Below are 19534 nucleotides of genomic sequence, written 5' to 3' on the forward strand. Positions count from 1 at the left end.
CCCCAAAAAGCCATGGATTTGCATATTCAGTTTATTTCTGAATTAATTTTATTTCACTCTAAATATTCCTTCATTATCTGTAACCCTTATCCAATTCAGGGTCAAGGTGGGTCCATTGGGCGCAAGGCAGGAACACACCCTGGAGGGGGCGCCAGTCCTTCACACGGCAGCACAGACACACACACACACATTCACTAACACCTACGGACACTTTTGAGTTGCCAATCCACCTACCAACGTGTGTTTTTGAACTGTGCGAGGAAACCGGAGCACCCGGAAGAAACCCACACAGACACAGGGAGAACACACCACACTCCTCACAGAAAGTCACTCGGAGGAAACCCACACGGACACAGGGAGAACACACCACACTCCTCACAGACAGTCACTCGGAGGAAACCCACGCAGACACAGGGAGAACACACCACACTCCTCACAGACAGTCACCCGGAGAAAACCCACGCAGACACAGGGAGAACACACCACACTCCTCACAGACAGTCACCCGGAGAAAACCCACGCAGACACAGGGAGAACACACCACACTCCTCACAGACAGTCACCCGGAGGAAACCCACACAGACACAGGGAGAACACACCACACTCCTCACAGACAGTCACCCGGAGGAAACCCACGCAGACACAGGGAGAACACACCAACTCCTCACAGACAGTCACCTGGAGGAAACCCACGCAGACACAGGGAGAACACACCAACTCCTCACAGACAGTCACCCGGAGCAGGAGTCAAACCCACAACCTCCAGGCCCCTGGAGCTGTGTGAATGTTGGAAGTCTTGAAATAACCAAAAATGTTATTGAGGAAACAAAACCATCATTAAATTATGTTTTCTCAAAAAAACAATGTTTGTTATGAACTGAACATTAAGTATCGTTAGAAAACTGAGTGCAAATAAAAATGCAAAACCATGGCCATTTAGGGCTTCCATACAGAAGAAACACTGGATGAGTCTAAAGCTTTTGGGGTGTATTTAGAGACTTTCATCCAAAGCAGATGAATAAATATTTTGGATTAATGGCACATTTCTTCAAGTTACATAAACCGCTGCTCACATGATAAAGTGCAGTCACAACTAAAGAGATTTAAAAAGGCTTTGCTGCCCCCTGGTGTACTGTGAATGGTGCATGGCCTGCGAGATGGCTGTGTACTATCTGTGTCTGTCATGTGCTTTTAAACACATGGCTCTGTTTTGTTTTGTTCTTGTTTCTGCCTTTGCCCCCCTCGTGATCATTAGTGTTCCCACCTGTGCCTCCTTTGTGGTCCAGCCTCCCTTAATGTTTCTTGGGTTTTCCTTGTCTGTGGCCTTGATTTCAGAGCTCCTTTGTCTGGTCTTGTATGTGTGTGAGTCTCCACACCTTGGTTCATCATTGGAATCTGTTCGTTTGTGTCAAGTTCTGTAAGTTTGGCTATTTCTTGTGTGTTCCTGGTTAGATTTGTTCTTGTAAAAAAAGTCATTACTCGCACTTACCTCCGCCTACTCATCCATCACCAACGTCTCATTCAGTTAACACCAAGAAATTCCTTGTTGTAGTGTTGTGTGTGTGTGTGTAAAAAGGCAGTTCAAACAATATTTCAAAATTGTTAAATAATTCAGTAAAAAAACACTTCATAAAACACTTTTTGTGCTGCTCTCCAGTTGGTTTATGCTAGAAAGCAGTCTAATGTGTTTACAAAGCCCTAGTGTCTGTTTATTAATGAAAAAAAAAACTGTCTCGATGCAGTACGCTAGGCTTTCTCTCTCTGCTCATAGCATCTAGAGTTGTTTAACACAATGGTGAGAACTCCAAACATTGAAAGGATGAGGATATTGTTCTATTCCTGCTCCATAGGTGGTTAATATTGACTTATTTTTGTTGTTTCAGATAAATTAAGGTGGAAATGTCTCCAAATTCAGGAGATGGCTAACTGCATTAGCGACAGTGCTACAAAATTAACTCAAGTTACAAATGACTTTGTTAATTCAAACAGTGAATATAAACTTTCAGCCACGTACAAACAACAGTCGTTATTCTCTCTCAAACACCCATTCCACCTTAAAAGATGCGCAGCTTTGAGCTGCATTTCCCTGTAATTGCAGATGTTCCCTTTACGTTTAAGACAGAAACCAGGGTGTGATGCTCACTGATCAAAAAGAATAACAATAATTAAAATGACCTCCTTGTTTCTCATATTCCATTCTCTCATCTCTACTGACCACACAGGAGCACTTTGTAGTTCTACTACAGACTATTGTCCATCTGATGCTCTATCATTTGTACCCTATTTTCACCCTGTTCTTCAGTGCTCAGGTCCCCAACAGAGCAGGTATAATTTGGGTGGTGGATCATTCTCAGCGCTGCAGTGATATTGATGTACTGGGCGCTGGTGCGAGTGGATCAGACACAGCAGTGGCGGTGGAGTTTTTAAACCTGTAAGTGCCACTGCTAGACTGAGAATAGTGGGCAGTGTCCTGTGTCCACCGATGAAGCATCAGGTGAGCTACTGTCTCTGACTTTATATGTACAAAGTGGACACACGAGGCAAATAATACCTACTCTGTAGTGGTCCTTCCCATTGAAGATCAGGGTGAAAGGTGGCTTTTAAAACTATCCAGAGCAACAAATGCACCACACAAATAGTTGTAGAACAACAATGTGCAGCTATTGAATATGATAAAATGGCTTTTACAGTACTATGAGTGTAAATACAAGGTCAGATTAATGTTGAGGTTGATCGGCGCACATTAAATACAGGGTGGGCCATTTTATATGGATACACCTTAATAAAATGGGAATGGTTGGTGATATTAACTTCCTGTTTGTGGCACATTAGTATATGGGGGGGGGGGGGGGGGGGTTCAAGATGGGTCGTGACCATGGTGGTCATTTTGAAGTCGGCAATTTTGGATCCAACTTTTGTTTTTTCAATGGGAAGAGGGTCTTGTGACACATCAAACTTATTGGGAATTTCACAAGAAAAACAATGGTGCTTGGTTTTAACGCAACTTTATTCATTCATGAGTTATCTACAAGTTTCTGACCACTTATAAAATGTGTTCAAAGTGCTGCCAATTGTGTTGGATTGTCGATGCAACCCTCTTCTCCCACTCTTCACACACTGACAGCAACACCGCAGGAGAAATGCTAGCACAGGCTTCCAGTATCTGTAGTTTCAGGTAAATGGTTTGCCTGTGATTTATACGCTTACATTATATGAAAGCTATCTGTCCGACTGACATTGAGACAAACTCACACACTGCAGGTGAAACGCAGGCCCTCTGACAAAACAGAGTTTTGTCTATGTACATATGTTTTGTCTGTGCGCATGTGTAGTGGTGATTAAAGCATTTTCAACCCACTTTGTGTATTTTTTATCCTGACGTCGGCTCTCAGCCCTGCTCACACTGCGCGACCTAAACTTCTGGACGTCTGACTGCTCACGCTGAGCTTGCGAGGGTGTACAAGTGAGTTTGATATTGGGTGGCACATATTTGCCAATTCCTATGTAGATAAGGTAGAAAATAACTGCATTTATAATGATGTGAAACATCATTTGATTAACATTAAACAGTGAGGCTGTGTCCCAAACCACACACTATGGAACTTTACATACTACACTACAGAGAGCACTGCTAATGTGTGTGTGTGTTTTTTTTTTAAACACACTACTCAGTGCAGCAGTTTGGGACACGGAGACTAATGTTAGCTTGCTCTATATTTAGAGTGCTTTCTCACAACCTGATCACAGCTAATAACGTTCACTAACTCTCAGATCCGGGGCGGCACGGTGGTGCAGCACGTAGTGTCGCAATCACACAGCTCCAGGGACGTGGAGGTTGTGGGTTCGATTGGTTGGTGTGTTCTCCCTGTGTCTGCGTGGGTTTCCTCCGGGTGCTCTGGTTTCCTCCCACAGTCCAAAAACACACGTTGGTAGGTGAATTGGCGACTCAAAAGTGTCCGTAGGTGTGAGTGAATGTGTCTGTGTTGCCCTGTGAAGGACTGGCGCCCCCTCCAGGGTGTATTCCCGCCTTGCGCCCAATGATTCCAGGTAGGCTCTGGACCCACCGCGACCCTGAACTGGATAAGGGTTACAGATAATGAATAGTGAATGAACTCTCAGATCCTTCAGTTTCCTTAACAATACCTGATACAAGCCACTTTCAAAACTGTTGTTTAGTTTTTACCAGATAGCAATGATGGATAATTACAGACGCTCTGACGAGGCGAAGCTGATGTTTGGAGCTACTATATATTTGAACAGTCGCCTCTGAGCAATGTGTGTTCTCCTCCAGTGTCTTAAGATGTTCAGCGGCATTGCAGCAGCAGTTAGAAAAGAAACAAGATGGGTCTCATGTCTCATTGGAAGCATGTCAACTAATAATTGGGAAAATTTGGCAAAAGCTTTTAGATAAAAAAGAAATGAAGGAATGTATAAATAAATATACAAACCCTCTCATGTCTCTATTATTCATTCAGAGCTGTACCTCATTAGGAAAACTTATTCAAACCCTGTCACTACCTGCAGTGCATATATTAGGGCTCTCTGCATGTTGCCCATAGCAATAATCAGTCTTTTTGATTACAGCAATCAGGGTCCTGATGTCCAACTGTCACGACTGATAAAGATCAGGGGAGAAGAGAAAGGTGGAGAAGGGTGCAACGGGTCCATCTTCCTTTACATAATTAAAACAAAATAAGTTTAGCCCCTGTTCATATTTGACTTTCTTTAACCAGTGCAAAAAACAGAGACCAACATTTCTGATGTGTGCGTTGTCCGTTCCCTTTCAGCACCTTCACCACACATCAGCTATTTGGTACAAACTGCATACTTTTATTAGCCTCCTGTCACCCTGTACTGCAATGGCCAGGACCCCAGCAGCGCTGCAGTGACACTGGTGTGTTGTGCTAGTGTAGAGTGGATCAGACACAGCAGTGCTGCTGGAGTTTTTAAACCCTGTGTCCACTCTCTGTCCACTCTGTGAGACACTCCTCCCTCATTGGTCCACCGTTGTAGATGTAAAGTCAGAGACAGTAGCTCATCTGTCACTGCACAGTGTGTGTCGCTCGTCCTCTAGTCCTTCATCAGTGACACAGGACGCTGTCGGCTGGATGTTTTTGGTCGGTGGACTGTTCTCAGTCCAGACACTGAGGGGTTTAAAAACTCCAGCAGCACTGCTGTGTCTGATCCACTCTACACCAGCACAACACACACTAACACACCACCACCACGTCAGTGTCACTGCAGCGCTGAGAATGATCCACCACCACATCACACCTGCTCTGTGGGGGTCCTGAGCGCTGAGGAACAGGGTGATTGAGACAAACAAACTATGCAAACAAATACACTAGTCTGCAAATGTAAAACTATAAAGTGCTCCAGTACGGTCAGTGGAGCCAATAAAGTAGACACTGAGTTTAGAAAAAAAATGTATATATATTTCCTATAAGTCCTTTTTTAGATTTTATTCAAAGTAATTTTGGAGCATTTCTATTGGTCCGTTCGTTAGATAATCTTCAATAACATCTCAAACTCAAAGCTCAGCACTGATACAAATATGGCCTGTATCCATGGTTCGCCTCTGGGAGGCACAATTTGATAACATACAGTCGACTGCAAAGGTTTGGGCACGAAACCTCTGGTGAAATGTAAATTAGTAAGAAATTCAACGTGATATTTTCTTCTCATTTTGGTGCATGAATTATACTTAGAAACTGGAAAACAAACAAGATCGAGCAATCTTCATAAAAAGTTTTAATACATTTTACATTGTGTGGTATCAAATATATCAGAGGATACACAGTCTGTGTTTCTACAAGTGAAATACAAAACCAATTTCCAGAAAAGTTGGGACACTGTGTAAATAAAAACACAATGCAAATGATTTGCAAATTATTTAAGCTCTATATTTAAATGAAAATATTATATATATTTTCACTTAAATATTTATTTAATATATTAATAATCAAAATAAAAAATATTTTTATTTAAGATATTACAAATACTTTTTAAATTTATGAAAATATATGCACAATTTAAATTTAATGTCAGCAACATTTTACAAAAAATTATAACATCACCTCTCGTTTTGGGAACTGAGGAGACAAGTCGCTGTAGTTGTGAAAGTGAAAGGTTTTCCCATTCTTGCTTGTTACAGGATTTCAGCTGCTCAACAGCTCGGGTCTCCATTTAAGTATTTTTAATTTCTTTGGAACTGAGTTATGTACTTAAATTTGTTTAATGTAAAATATTATAAACATACGTTAAGGCCAGCGAGACTCTTTTCTTGGGCTGCTTTGGGTTTTATTTTTATATTTTTGCTGCTTACAACTCTCACCCTCCATGAAGTTAACATTACATTACATAACATTATCTGCTCAGACATTACCACTGAATTTAAGCATCTCTCAGAACAGCATCAAGCCTGTGTATAGTTGGTCTTACCAGTTAGTTGGTTACAAAGCCAGTCTGTTAGTCGGTTAGTTGTAGTTAGTATGTTAGTACATGGCTCCTGGTTACCCCAGGAAATACCTTGATTACTTGATTACTGTATTTCACACATATACACTGTAAGCCCAAAGGTTTGTAGACACCCCTTATTATGAGTGATATATAAAATAGTGCACACACAGCTTGGGAATCAGTAGAACACCACTGTGCCACTGTGTCCTCTGGAGTGATGAAACTCCATCAACTAGCATGAGCTGATCCTATTTACCTGTCCTTACTAATAGCGCTTTTCCACTGCTACCTGGTACCACAACCCCCCACCGTTTCAAGGAGCGTTTGAACCACTTCAAAAGACCACGGTGTAATTTTACGAGCTGCCGTCGTGAGTCGGATAAAAACAAACGTGATCTCTGCTGCAGCTGGAGATTTTACAGATGTAGAGTTGGTGCTGGTCGTCTGCGCTGCGTGGCTCTGCAAGGTTTACACGCCACGGTTTAGTCCCTACTCAACTCGCTCTGAACCACGAGAGAACAGCCACTAAACAAGAACCCGCTTCCAGAACCAGGACCTGATTTAAATGATGGAAAAGCTAAAAGGCATAGTAAAGTAGAGTAGGTACCATGCAGTGGAAAAGAGCCTTAAAATTCTCATCAAATCTCCACAGAAATACTGTACTATCTAGTGCAAAGTGTTACCAGATTAGAAGCTGTTGCTGCATCAAATGAAAGTTAAAGTTAAAGTAAACTGAAATGTTGGAAAAGCGGGTGTGTACAAACTTTTTGGCCATACAGTGCACACAGGAGGCAAATCCATCCAAGTGAGTACTGCGCCAATTACAACAAGTTCATGTTCTACTACACTGTCTTAGGCATAACTCGCAAAAGAATATCACAGCTATGTTTGGTACATCACTGAAATCAGACCTAGCGCTTTTGAAATGTTCATTTCACATGAACGTTGTTGTAATTTCACCTTGTGTAAGTTCAGCCTCGGAAGAGGTAAAAAGTGTAACAGGACTGTCTCCACACGGTTAAGACGAGGACAAGTAAGTCTGCATGACCAAGCAAGAGAGTGCACTGGTTAGTAAGTAGCCACTGATCGCCACTGGCAGCAAGTACCATCAGTCGATTAGTCTCTGTCAGTTTCATAAACACGACCCAAAGGGTTTCACCACCCGGTCAAGTTTTGCACACACATGCGAACGAATGGAAGTCAGCAGCAGGGAAAAAAAAAGAAGGATGGAAGAGAAAAGAGAGGAAAGTTAGACGTCAAGAACCAGATGCGGAGGTTTTAATGCAGTTAGTTGGTTAATATCTGTTAGTAACATCTTCCTTTCTCCCCACTACCTCGTAATATTTTTGGACAGCCATGAGAGTAAAGAGTAACATCTGCCCATGTCATGGAACAGAGGAGGAGAGATGGGAAGAGAAACAGGCTCAGGGTTAGTTGCAAGACAGAAGCATTGAAATATTAAGTTATTGCAACAAATGCTGGAGTATGGTTAGTAAAGTTGTGCTCCAATTGCAAATCTCCACCATCAGCACTGGTGAGGAGCTTCTCTGGCACTCACACATGCATCATCCATGAGAAATACACTTTATGCAGAAAGATCTAGAGAACATGACTCTTGACGACCTACCGCAGAACCTCAAGCGTACAAGTTCCCTTTAGTATGCACTCATAAAAATAAAGATTTCCAAGGCCTTGTTCAGACATGAGACTTGCTCCATATCTGACTGTAGGACAGACTTATTGACCTCAGCAAGCCACAGGAATCCCCCCCCCCCCCCAACTGTATCCAGACCACATTTATAGGTGGGTTCACTTCAAACCTCTGAATCCCCAAATATCTAATTTCACATGGTCATTTCAGCATGTTTTTTTTTCTCCATCCGTCCGTCCAAATAAGTCGAATATGTGTAATTTAGAAATTGCAATATATACACTGTTTATTTTAAATCAATTTTACTATCAATTTATGTTAATACTGTTATTGATTCACATTATAAAGAGTGGGGGTGGGTATTCTACCTGTTTTCTACAACCTTAATAAAAGTCTGTGACCTGCTTTGGTCAAAAACCCCACAGCAGTGTTCTCCCCCTGTGTAAACAGCCCCTGTTCAGAACGCCTGCTTTCAGCACCTGTTCCTTTAAATGATAATGAGCCGCTCGCTGTTCACCCCGACCCCGAGTGCACAGCAGTGAGGAGCAAGCAGCAGATTTTGTCTGCGCTCTTTGTGTCTCTTTTGCTGCGTTTAACCTCGTCTTTGCTCTCTCACATAAACACGGGTGCAATGCTGTGATTGGACAGACTCACACAAGGGGGCGGGGCCATTCTAAAGTCTCTGCACTTGACGTCAGAAGTGGAGCAGGATCAGCACGGCACGTTTTCTGACTTACGCAGTTCATGGTCCTTTTCACAGTTTGTAGATTGTGGGTCCCTAAATTAATGTACACACTGTACAACGTATGTCCCCTTTAATCAAGGCTCTTTACACTCATGCATGATTTACTAAGAGCGATTCGTTTGAATTCAGCACAACTTTCTGATATCTTTATTTCTAAGAGTGCACAATGACTACGTATTAGGGTTGTATTAGTTGGCACCATCTCTGCTCGCATAACCTCAGTGATGTTAGAATCTGTTAGTAGTAAGACATTTCAAGGCAGTTTCACTTAGTCAAGGCAAAACTGTAGCTTTCAAGGAGATACAAGCATTACAGACGTCAGTGTAAATCTCCACAGTTAGTGCCATAAGCTTCAAAGCGAGGAGTCAGTTCTACTGGACACAAGGAGGAGGAAAACGCATGTAGATCCATTCCATATGAAGCACGGATTTTCAGGACTGTCAGGTCATTGAGGGCTAGGATTTCACAACTAACCTGTGAAGCTAGATAAAGTGCCAAAAGGCCAAATACAGTGTATAATGCATTATATAATCATTACTCAGATAAGCTAATAACCTCAAACAAATGTCCATTTATCAGTTCTAGTCCTATAGCCCACAATTCCCTTAAATCCTTTCCAAAAAGGCATTAGTATTAGTTGAGGGACAGACATTACTGCACTGGAGAGCAATGAAAATATTCCGTCTGAGAGGCATTCCGTCTGAGAGAGTGTGTGAGAGTGTGTCTTGCGTTATCTCACTTCTCTACCCCACAACATAGGTTTAGTTACAAAAGGAGACAAAGTTAGTGGGACCGCCAATTACAGCTTTTGCCACAGTTTTCAAGCGACACATGCTGAAAAGGATGCCCAAGATGAGGCTTGTTACCTTCCCAGTGTAATCAAGGATAGTTTTTGGCCGGCCATGTCCTAATATTTATAAAGAAATATGATCCAAGTAAATAATTGCAGACAAATCATCCATTACCTTGAGTTCATGCCCAGGAAGAGAGACTGGTTGGCCTTAAAACCAACAATAACTTTCCAACTTTAGAGTGTTTTTTTGAGCAAATCATAGCTCTACTTTCACATAATACAAGTTTTGATTGCTTTTATCTGGGTGTAACATCGTGTAGAATTCCCAGAGTGTGGTCAGCGTGGATGCTCCGCTGCTTGACCTCTGCAAGAGCAGAATATAACACACATTACTTGGAAAAGAATGTCAGGTAAAATCAAGTTTTAGAAACCATGAGATCTCCTTGAAATGATACCAGCTCATTTATTAACTTGAGATCATACCCCTACCACTTGGAGTCTAAATTCTTATTGGGGAAGTGTTAGTGCGACATGACTCTTCAAATGGAGAGAAACACACTCCAAACGGAGGGTTATGAACACATTGTGAAATACTGGCATGTTAGCTGTACAACTTTTTAATTCTAGTAGTACGCTGATGTCGATACCCAGATCCACCTGAAGCTATTGCCTTCAAGCACCTGAAGCTATTGCAATATTTAAGATGGAACTGGAAGGTTCAAACTCAAAGCAGCTGAATTTAGCTTCACATCACAGAGGAGTGAGGGGTGGATGATATTTAATGATGGTGAAACTGTGCTGAAGGCATATCATCCATAATATTTAACTGAAGTCTAGCAGATCCTTCGTAACAGCTGTTCCAGTCTGCAGTGATATCAGAGCGCAACTAGGCACCTTAGAATGAAGAACTGCTCATTTTATTTGTGTTCTGATGACGTATCAGGCTCTTGAAGGGTCGTCCCATTTTGTAGGACACGACTTTAACCACTACGCCCTGTAACTCCAAGTTCCTAGGGGCAAGGGGACACTCAAAACAAAGGGTAGTGGTAAAATTAAGAAATGGGATTGGACCTTACTATGTGAACAAGCTTTTAGCCATAGCATTACCTAAAGAAAAAGAAACAACCCTAAATACTTGATTCACTTGATAGCCAAGCTGGGGGAATTCCTTTTTGAGTACAGTCCTCTGTATTAGTGTCAGGTCAAATACTTACTTGGCTTGGGAGAATGTATTTTGTCATTCTTGGGCAGCAAGGTGATGATAAATAAAGAGTGGACACTATCCTGGCCATCTTCCCTGTTCTCACCTCACCTGAAGAGGAAAGAAGTAGAGGAGAGCAGCAAAAAAATGGAAGGCAACAATGCGTACAATACAAATCTCCATATTAATTTAATCAGGGAAAGTAGATGAGGAAGTTGTGTCTCTGAAGGAAGGTTTGAAGGTGTCTCTGAAGTTTAACAGGTGTGTGAAAAGTGTATCGTATATATATTGGGCAGATTTTGTCATTGATGGATAGAGGAGAAGGGTGGAACATCAGATGTTACAGATATAGGCAAAGTGAGTGAGCAACATGGGGGAAACAAATGCTCCCATTATATTCAATACAGCTGTCTAAGACTAAGACGCAGCATGCCGTTTTTAGCGTACGTCTTGTTTCTATTTCTGATGTGTTGTGCTGCTTTGTTGTTCCGATAAACAGATCTAGGGTACTCACCCATTTAGGGTGCTTCTCGAGCCCACTTCTTCAGACACGCCCATTTTTACCTCGTGTTTGTACTCATGGCCACCACAAAATAAAAATGCCATGTACCTTAGCTTTCTTGCACCAGTCCCTTTGGAGGTACACCTACGCTGACAAGTTTGCAGCTTAGAAATTGGTCAAAAAAAATACAAGCTAGTTAGGATACCAAAGGAGCTGACCTTAATCACAGGAGCCCACCTTTTCAGGACACCATCCGGCAGCATCCAACACTCAGCAGGTGAAGCTTGTGAAGCAGGACGTCCTGAAATACAGATCTGTGAATACACTGTTTCTGTTTTATACAAAGAAATGATCAAATGTGTTTTTACATATCATACAACCATTTATCTATCATTGTACAATGTCTCATGCCTCAAATAATGCACACTTAAAAATTAGACACTTCAAAAATTAAGGGAACTATTTGGGAATCTGTTCCTCTTTCTGCAAAAACAGCTTCTAATGTAATGTGAGGTCTTCCCAGTAGATGATGGAACACTTCAGTAAGCAACCACGAGAGCATCAGAAGAAATATATACTTTATATTACTATATTATAAATCTGCATTGATGTGGGTGCACCACAAATGGGTCTAAAATGTGCGAATTCAGCCTGACAGCATTTCTTACATCATAAACCTAAGAACCACTCCTGTAAACTTGCAAGGCATGGCATTGTGGCTTCAGGGAGACACTAACTGCATATTCATGAGTCAATAAATACTAAATAAACGCAAACCTGAACCTTGGATCAAGACTCCAGGCGAGAGATTTAAAACGTACCGCTGGTACGACATCACAGCTGAAACCGCTAATGCACCTGACTGGCCAGGTATATAGTTATAAAATCCCGGCCTGGACCCTGGATTAAAGGTTTGGATTTGAAGACCTCTGGCAGAGTTACTTCTAAGCCATTTTAAGGTATCTGGGTATATATATATATTTTTTTCTCAGTAATACCTTCCAAATCTATAAGATTAATGAACAGCAATGAGGTTTTGATGACCAGAAGGCCTGGAATACTGAATTGTAGGCAGCACAGCTTATGAATATTTAATATTTGGGAGATTCAAAGGAATACAGCTGGTTCCTGCATTAATTTCGTTTGTATGCAGTTCTATATTTTATTATTTATGTGTGTGGTTGTGTGTTAGTTAATTTAAATGTAAACCAGTGGTAGTCTTGACATTTAGAACAAAGGATATGGTCTTAAGTTGTAAACCCTTCAGCCTATTTCTTTTATGTCCTAAAACGTATGGAACCTTGCAGAAATACAGAAAATCCCCTACCCAAGTCCTCTCTTCCCAGCAGAGCCACCACCACACCGCCTAGGGTATAAACTGCGACGTCTGGTTTCATGCCCATTTCTCTGACCTGTGGTGAGTAAAACAAATTTTTAAATATTTTTAACTTGTGTTCAGTTAGTCGTCAGATCCCATACAACGACAAAATCAAGTTTTCAACGAGTCGTAGTGTTAATTTTCAAATTCTGCAGGCGATAATTCAACGCTCCACCTTAAATGGTGCAGCCGTTATATTCCACCCTCAGCCGTTAGATTTCGATATGAGCTCATTTTAGCCTAGTTTCACTTAAGGTGCAGCGGGAAATTATTATAAGACGCTAGTCAAATAAAAGCAAAGTATACGACTTGGATGAGACTGAAGGGAAATTTCGAGAGGGAATGTATGTTTCAATCTCGTTTAATTTAAGGTGGAATTGGAAATTAGAATGATAAATTAGAACGGGAAAAAAATCCCAACACTACATTTCAGCCTCACTTCACATTACTCAGTAATTTAAGGTGGAACTGACAGGTGCCAGATTATTAGCTAGTACTGCGCCTTTTAAGGTGGAAATGAAAACTCGAATACATTTCCAATTCGAATCTCGTCTAAGTCTGTAAGAGCAGACTGCAATTTAAGATGGAACAGACAGTTCGAACAAAAATGAAACGACGAATAAAAAGCAAATTCCGTCAAGTTTCACTGAGATATAGATAGGGCAGGCGCCACCATACATTAATTTATGTTTAAGGAATGTAATATTTAAATACGAATTTATCCTAAGCTAATTCCAGCCTCAATCTAATTCAATAACGTAGGCGTAACACAACACTACAATTTGATCCAGTTGAGTTAAACCTGGGTTAAAATGTCGTGTGTGGACGGGTCGCTTACCTTTGTGTGAGGCCCCACGTGACCAGGTGTTCAATCTCGGAGCTGAGTTCAAGCCTGTGATCTGAGCTCTGCAGCTGGAGATACTGAGACTGCCCAAACACTTCTGATCTGGGGGAGATTGGGATCTGCTGTAGAGACTGAAGCCCTCCCCTCCTTCTGAAGCCCACACTTCTCCTCCTCTCTCCTCTCCTCCTCTGTGTGGAGAGGATGGGGAATATATTTGCAGTCTCCTTGGTAACCGAATGGAAATGGAGCTGTTGTTGAAGCCTGGTTTGTACTAAAAATGAGGTCCCTGCAGTATTTATAGCTCAGCACCTGAGCACAAAGACAGCTTTACATCAGGGTGATGTTTCTCTGGTGGTAGCCTCATTTTTTAGGCTGGATATTTGATTTACTTCCATCTTAAGGCTCGATTGTTTATCATTAGAGTGTGTAAAGGCCTGTATTTTTGGTTTAAATCGTTTAAGTTAAGCTTAACTTTAACCATTAAGAACGTAGTCTGTTTTTGTAATTGACTTTTGTCTCTTTCATTCTTCTATTCTATTTATGTATTTTGTTGTGCACTATGTACAGAACTGTCTTGTGGCAGTGTACCTCAGGATCCATCAAGTCTTATTATATATCATTTTTACTGTTTAAAACTGAGCCTCTAAGTGAGTTTGAATAACAATGTTATAATGGGTGATGTCTTTACAATACTAATGTTTGCGTAATAGCTTTGGCAGTGCAATGATGGCGCTGTAGGTATTGTCACTGCCGTACAGCTCCAAAGCCTTGGGGTCCTGTGTTTGAACCTTGCCTACAGGGTGTGTTCCTGTCTCACAGCGAGATGGGTCAAAGCCCAGAGCGACCCCTGATCAGGATGAAGCACTTACAGAAGATGAATGAATGAACACAACTGGTTCCACATGCAGAGGTTTGTGATAATTCTGTTTAATTTGTACTCATAATGAGCTCATTTCGGCTGGTACACGTTTTAATTACAGCTTGTATAACCTCTCCAAGAAACATTAAAGCAACACTAAGTAAGATTTGGCTTTTCTGCATTTACAGCACTGTACTGAAATCCTAGGGGGGAGGGAAGTGTCTGTAGTCCTGAAATATTGATTGGGTAAATAAGTGATCAGTTCACGTACTCTGTCAGTGTTTTCGCAGAGTTGGAGGGCTTGGTGAAGGCTGCTTTTTCTCCACCTGATAGTAATCGACTTCCATTACAGGAACTAAGACATAAAATAAATAAGCAAAGAGGGGGTTATTTAAAAACTAATCAGGAGTATATTCTTTGGTTGAGGGTTGGCCTTTGTCCTGAATTGGTCTTTGTCCTTATGCGCAGGCAGAGCAGATGGTCTTATTGGGAAAGGAGAGGGCAGTCCACGGCAGCTGGAGCCCATGCACAAACACACACACACACACACACAGGAAAGTTTGTTTTCATGTATCTTAAGGCCTCCACACACATTTCCAATCATGCTGAGGAGATTTAAACTGACCTTATCCATTACTAACCCTAACCTTAGTCTAACCCTAACACTGACCTCACTCTAACCTTGAACCGAACCTTGCACTAACACTAACATCTAACTGACCCTAATACGAAAGCATCAGCGCTCCTAAGATTCATGTGAGTAACAAGACTTAAGCAGCACATCACAAACTTATATAGATGGCCGCCTCAGCGTCTCTAAAATACAACTTTATTAGTAAATTAATAACATCTTACTACCTTTCTTGCCATGAATGTGGCCCTATGGGCAGATGTTAAATACATACTACTACTATCCTCATCTTACAATGTAAAGATTTGATTTGTGGGGTCCGGGCTGTGGTCGCTACATGAAATCTTTCTCACAATGGCAGCGTGTTAACAGGTCCCCACAATGTGATATATTCCTGACACACACACACACAAACCTGTGGCTGGTGTCATTAATCCTCTCGTCTTTCCTTTGTTTTTCTCTCTGTTTACTGCGTGCTCCTCGTTCACCATATGCCTCCATGTGCTTTGAGATACTTCAAACCTGAATTTCCAGCACATTTTGGACACCACCTCATCCAACATGAAGTGTATCTATAGGTAGATTATTCCCCTTTCCTCCACTGAGGTTTTGGGAAGCTTTTCCTCCGGGTGACTGTCTGTGAGGAGTGTGGTGTGTTCTTCCCGTGTCTGCGTGGGTTTCCCAAAAAAACACGTTGGTTGGTGAACTGGTGACTCAAAAGTGTCCGTAGGTGTGATTGTGTGTCACCCTGTGAAGGACTGGCGCCCCCTCCTGTGTGTGTTCCCGCCTTGGACCCACTGCGATCCTGAATTGGATAAGCAGTTTCAGACAATGAATGAAAAAATGAATGATTTTTAAGGTTGCATGTTTAAAAGTGAATTTTTATTTAGTTATTTATTTTAATATTATACATTTTATGTAACTGGCTGATTTTTATATTTTAATATCTTATTATAAATAAAACGTGCTGTAAATTTACAGCTGAGCTGAGTATGTCCCAATTCATCGTTTCCTCTAAAACGACAAGACAAGTGTGCACTTCAAGGGTGGAGGGGCAAGGTTTGGGACAGAGCCAGCGGGAGTGTCGCTGTGCGTTCACAGTCGAATTCACAATGCGATTTGAGCCCTTTGAGAGAACATAGTCCAACGGAAAATAAAATGGCATTACGCTGTTTACGTAGCATACGCTACATTCGCTTGACTTTTTTTTACGTGTTATTGTAACGACTGTATACCACAGGTAAAGACTCAAATGCTAATTGTAATGTGAAGTAAATAATGTTCTCAGTTTATCGATGTTTCGGCCAGTTTTACCGCTAAGTGTGTATTAATATGGCGAAGATAATCCGGGGCGGAACACAATGTGTTTATGGGCACATTTTACTCTGAAATGAAGGGCATAGATAAGCATTTTGTTTCCGGTTTTGCTTCCGCGACAGCCTCTGTCTAGAAGGGATTTAGACAAGATGTCAGAGCATTGCTGTGAGGATTTGATGGCATTCAGCCACGCAACAACGTTTAAGAAATCAATTCTGGAGCACAAACACTAATAATCTCATTCCAGCTCCACCACTCCAGAGAACATGTTCCCATTGCTCCACGCCCAAATAACTGGGGTATTATACCCCCCTTGGCACAACTTGGCATTGAGCATGGTGACCTTAGGGTCCAGTCCTGTTATACACAGCAGCCTGTGTCTTAAATGTGTGCACCTTAAAGTAGATGACGTTTTAGACAGAGTATGTCTTGGTTCATAGTAAATATTAGGAACAGGACTCTTAATATTAATAGGACATCTAAGATTAATATTCAGCCCTGAATTCAGACTAACATTGTTTCCAAATACTTAATCAATCCAGGTATATCCCTGATGGAAGCACCATGTCCGGCCCTGGGGCTCGTCTGGCAGGAGTGGGTCAGATAACCGAGTTCCTCTACATCAGCAACGGCAAAGCAGCTAAAGACAGCTCAGCTATAGCTGGCCTCGACATCACCTGCATTATAAACGCCACTCAGGACCAGGGCAAGCCTTGCCTCCCTACTGTTGAGTACGTCTGGGTCTCTGTCGCCGATTCCCCTGAAACGCAGCTGGAGGAATATTTCGACTCAGTGGCAGATAAAATCGAGAACGTGAGAGCCCAGCGGGGTCGGGTCCTGGTGCATTGCTGCGCCGGAGTGAGTCGCTCAGCCACTCTGTGTCTGGCTTTTCTCATCAAGCACTGCAGCATGTCTCTACTGGAGGCTCACGAACTTGTAAAGTCCAAAAGACCCATTATCAGACCTAACAGTGGCTTCTGGACGCAGCTGATCCGGTATGAGGAGAAGCTGAGGGGGACAAGCTCGGTGGTGATGGTATCCTTGCCTGTGGGACTGGTTCCAGATTTGTATGAGAAGGAAACCAGAGGTTTGATACCATTTTGATACACGGGTTGTTTGATGCCAGCTACTAAAATAATTCACTGTTTACACAGCGGTTCCAGGTGGTTAAGCTGCACCTGTTGTGGAGAGACATTCAGTAGTACACACACAGCTCGTATTCTCTCTATTGAGAAGCATGAGGGCAGCACGGTGGTGCAGCAGGTCAACTGTCTGTGAGGAGTGTGGTGTGTTCTCCCTGTGTCTGCGTGGGTTTCCTCCGGGTGACTGTCTGTGAGGAGTGTGGTGTGTTCTCCCTGTGTCTGCGTGGGTTTCCTCCGGGTGACTGTCTGTGAGGAGTGTGGTGTGTTCTCCCTGTGTCTGCGTGGGTTTCCTCCGGGTGACTGTCTGTGAGGAGTGTGGTGTGTTCTCCCTGTGTCTGTGTGGGTTTCCTCTGGGTGACTGTCTGTGAGGAGTGTGGTGTGTTCTCCCTGTGTCTGCGTGGGTTTCCTCCGGGTGACTGTCTGTGAGGAGTGTGGTGTGTTCTCCCTGTGTCTGCGTGGGTTTCCTCCGGGTGACTGTCTGTGAGGAGTGTGGTGTGTTCTCCCTGTGTCTGCGTGGGTTTCCTCCCATGGTCCAAATTTATTTGTACATATTTATCGTAGACATGATGTTCTGTCTCTATTGTTTTATAAAACTTTTGTTTAGAAATTGATGTGAAAATATTAATAAAATTGTCTTTTTTGATAATCCTCAAGTTTTTTGGGATGTCATCTGCACGTCCACACTTTCACAGAATCCTTCCCAATCACACTTTTATATCAGTCGACAGGTTCCAGTGTTGCCTAGTGCCTTCAGAAGAGAGATGTGAGGAGAGAAAAGAGGTAAATGCTACCCACCCAGAGAGTGAGGCTAATTGTGCTCTCCTGGTCTCTAATGCATCCGGGGATCGAGCCAGTGATCACCTGAGAGCGAGGCCAACCTAGGGGTTCAATTATCATGAATACAGTGTACTGAAATCTGTATATTCCGAGTCCACACTTCTGGGGTTATTTTAGTTCACACACCGACCAGAAGATGGCAGAATATGACTTCAGGCCAAACGTGTTCATTCACATTACTGACTTTTTAAGGTAAATTCATACAATCTTTTAGTTCCTTTACATCCGTGCACCACTGTTACACCACTTCTGGTTTAAATTTGTGTTCTCCATCAAGTGCTGTGAAGTATTACCAATATCACACACACACACACTTTATACACTGATGTCTAAAAATATATTAATCCCTTGGGGATATTGTGGCAGTAAACGCACACACAGCAGTGGGCAGCTATTTTAGCCGCAGTGCTTTTGGAGTAATTCGGGGGTCAGCTGCCGTGATCAAGGGCCTTTCAGCTGTGAATATTGAGGGAAGAGTAAGCACTGTTTATTCACTCACCACTCACTTTTTCCTGCTGCTCCAGGGGACAGAACTGTGACTTTTCAGTCTGAAAGCCACTGTGTGAAAACGGCTTTGAAAAATAAGTAAAACCCATCAGCGCTTCCCTCCACAGAAACCTTCAGTAAAAGAAAAAGTCGCAGTGACAGCCACAGCACATTCTGAATACTCTGTTTATTTTAGACTGTTTATAATGACTCATGTAAAGAAAGACGATGGTGGTGCACACTCCACGTCATGAACCAAAAACAACACAACACTGGAAATGAAGTTTCTGGATGTCTTCACCCAGGATGGAGTTTCCCGATGGTGTGTATTCGGTAAATGTGCATGTGGAAGAAAGACAAACACACACACCACCTGTGTGGGTGTGACCGAGGCCTCGGGTTTCTCGGTTTCCAGCAGTTGTCCTTCCTGTAGAAAGCCTTTTTATTTATTTATTTTACAGCACGAAAACACTCAGCTCAGTTACTGGTTTTACAACATCAGTTATGTTCTGAACCATTCCCTGAGAATCCCTCACACGGAGGGGCTCTGGAAACTGGGCCGAGGGGGTTTGTGGTGGCTGCACAGAAACGCTAAAATAGATGGTCTCACAATCTCAGTTTGGCGTTGAAAGCAGACTGCACACTTTTCCGGTTTATTTCCTGTTTTGTGCTTAACACCCACAGTCTCC

At 42.3% G+C, this 19534-nt stretch overlaps 1 protein-coding gene and 1 long non-coding RNA gene across 11 annotated transcripts; one reads left to right on the forward strand and one right to left on the reverse strand.

Annotated features, from left to right (window-relative positions):
* Positions 1-1290: 1290 nt before the first annotated feature.
* On the forward strand, positions 1291-18093 carry LOC136676662 (dual specificity protein phosphatase 18-like). Of its 10 annotated transcripts, none has more exons than XM_066653815.1 (5): positions 12268-12310; positions 12659-12768; positions 14373-14483; positions 14901-15188; positions 16923-18093. In XM_066653815.1, coding segments are annotated over exons 4-5 (564 nt in total). In that variant the 5' UTR covers positions 12268-12310; positions 12659-12768; positions 14373-14483; positions 14901-15186; the 3' UTR covers positions 17485-18093. The 10 variants fall into 10 exon arrangements, with proteins under 10 accessions (XP_066509905.1, XP_066509909.1, XP_066509907.1 ...); XM_066653816.1 differs by having other exon boundaries at positions 14393-14483; XM_066653808.1 differs by lacking the exons at positions 12268-12310; positions 14901-15188 and adding an exon at positions 1291-1417.
* Positions 5743-13851, reverse strand: LOC136676664 (uncharacterized). Its single transcript, XR_010796310.1, has 4 exons — positions 13568-13851; positions 12679-12763; positions 10863-11652; positions 5743-10012 (listed from the first exon to the last, which is right to left on the reverse strand). It is a non-coding gene; the product is annotated as an uncharacterized lncRNA (long non-coding RNA).
* Positions 18094-19534: the final 1441 nt, after the last annotated feature.

This window comes from Hoplias malabaricus, chromosome X2 (assembly GCF_029633855.1).
Source record: "Hoplias malabaricus isolate fHopMal1 chromosome X2, fHopMal1.hap1, whole genome shotgun sequence".
Classification (NCBI taxonomy): Eukaryota; Metazoa; Chordata; class Actinopteri; order Characiformes; family Erythrinidae; genus Hoplias; species Hoplias malabaricus.

Excerpts from the sequence above, each read along its gene's own strand:
- LOC136676662 (XM_066653808.1), top strand. The coding sequence starts at position 14,452 with ATGAATGAACACAACTGGTTCCACATGCAGAG. Across the intron at positions 14,484-16,922 it reads AACTGGTTCCACATGCAGAG|GTATATCCCTGATGGAAGCA; the intron begins GTTTGTGATAAT and ends TAATCAATCCAG.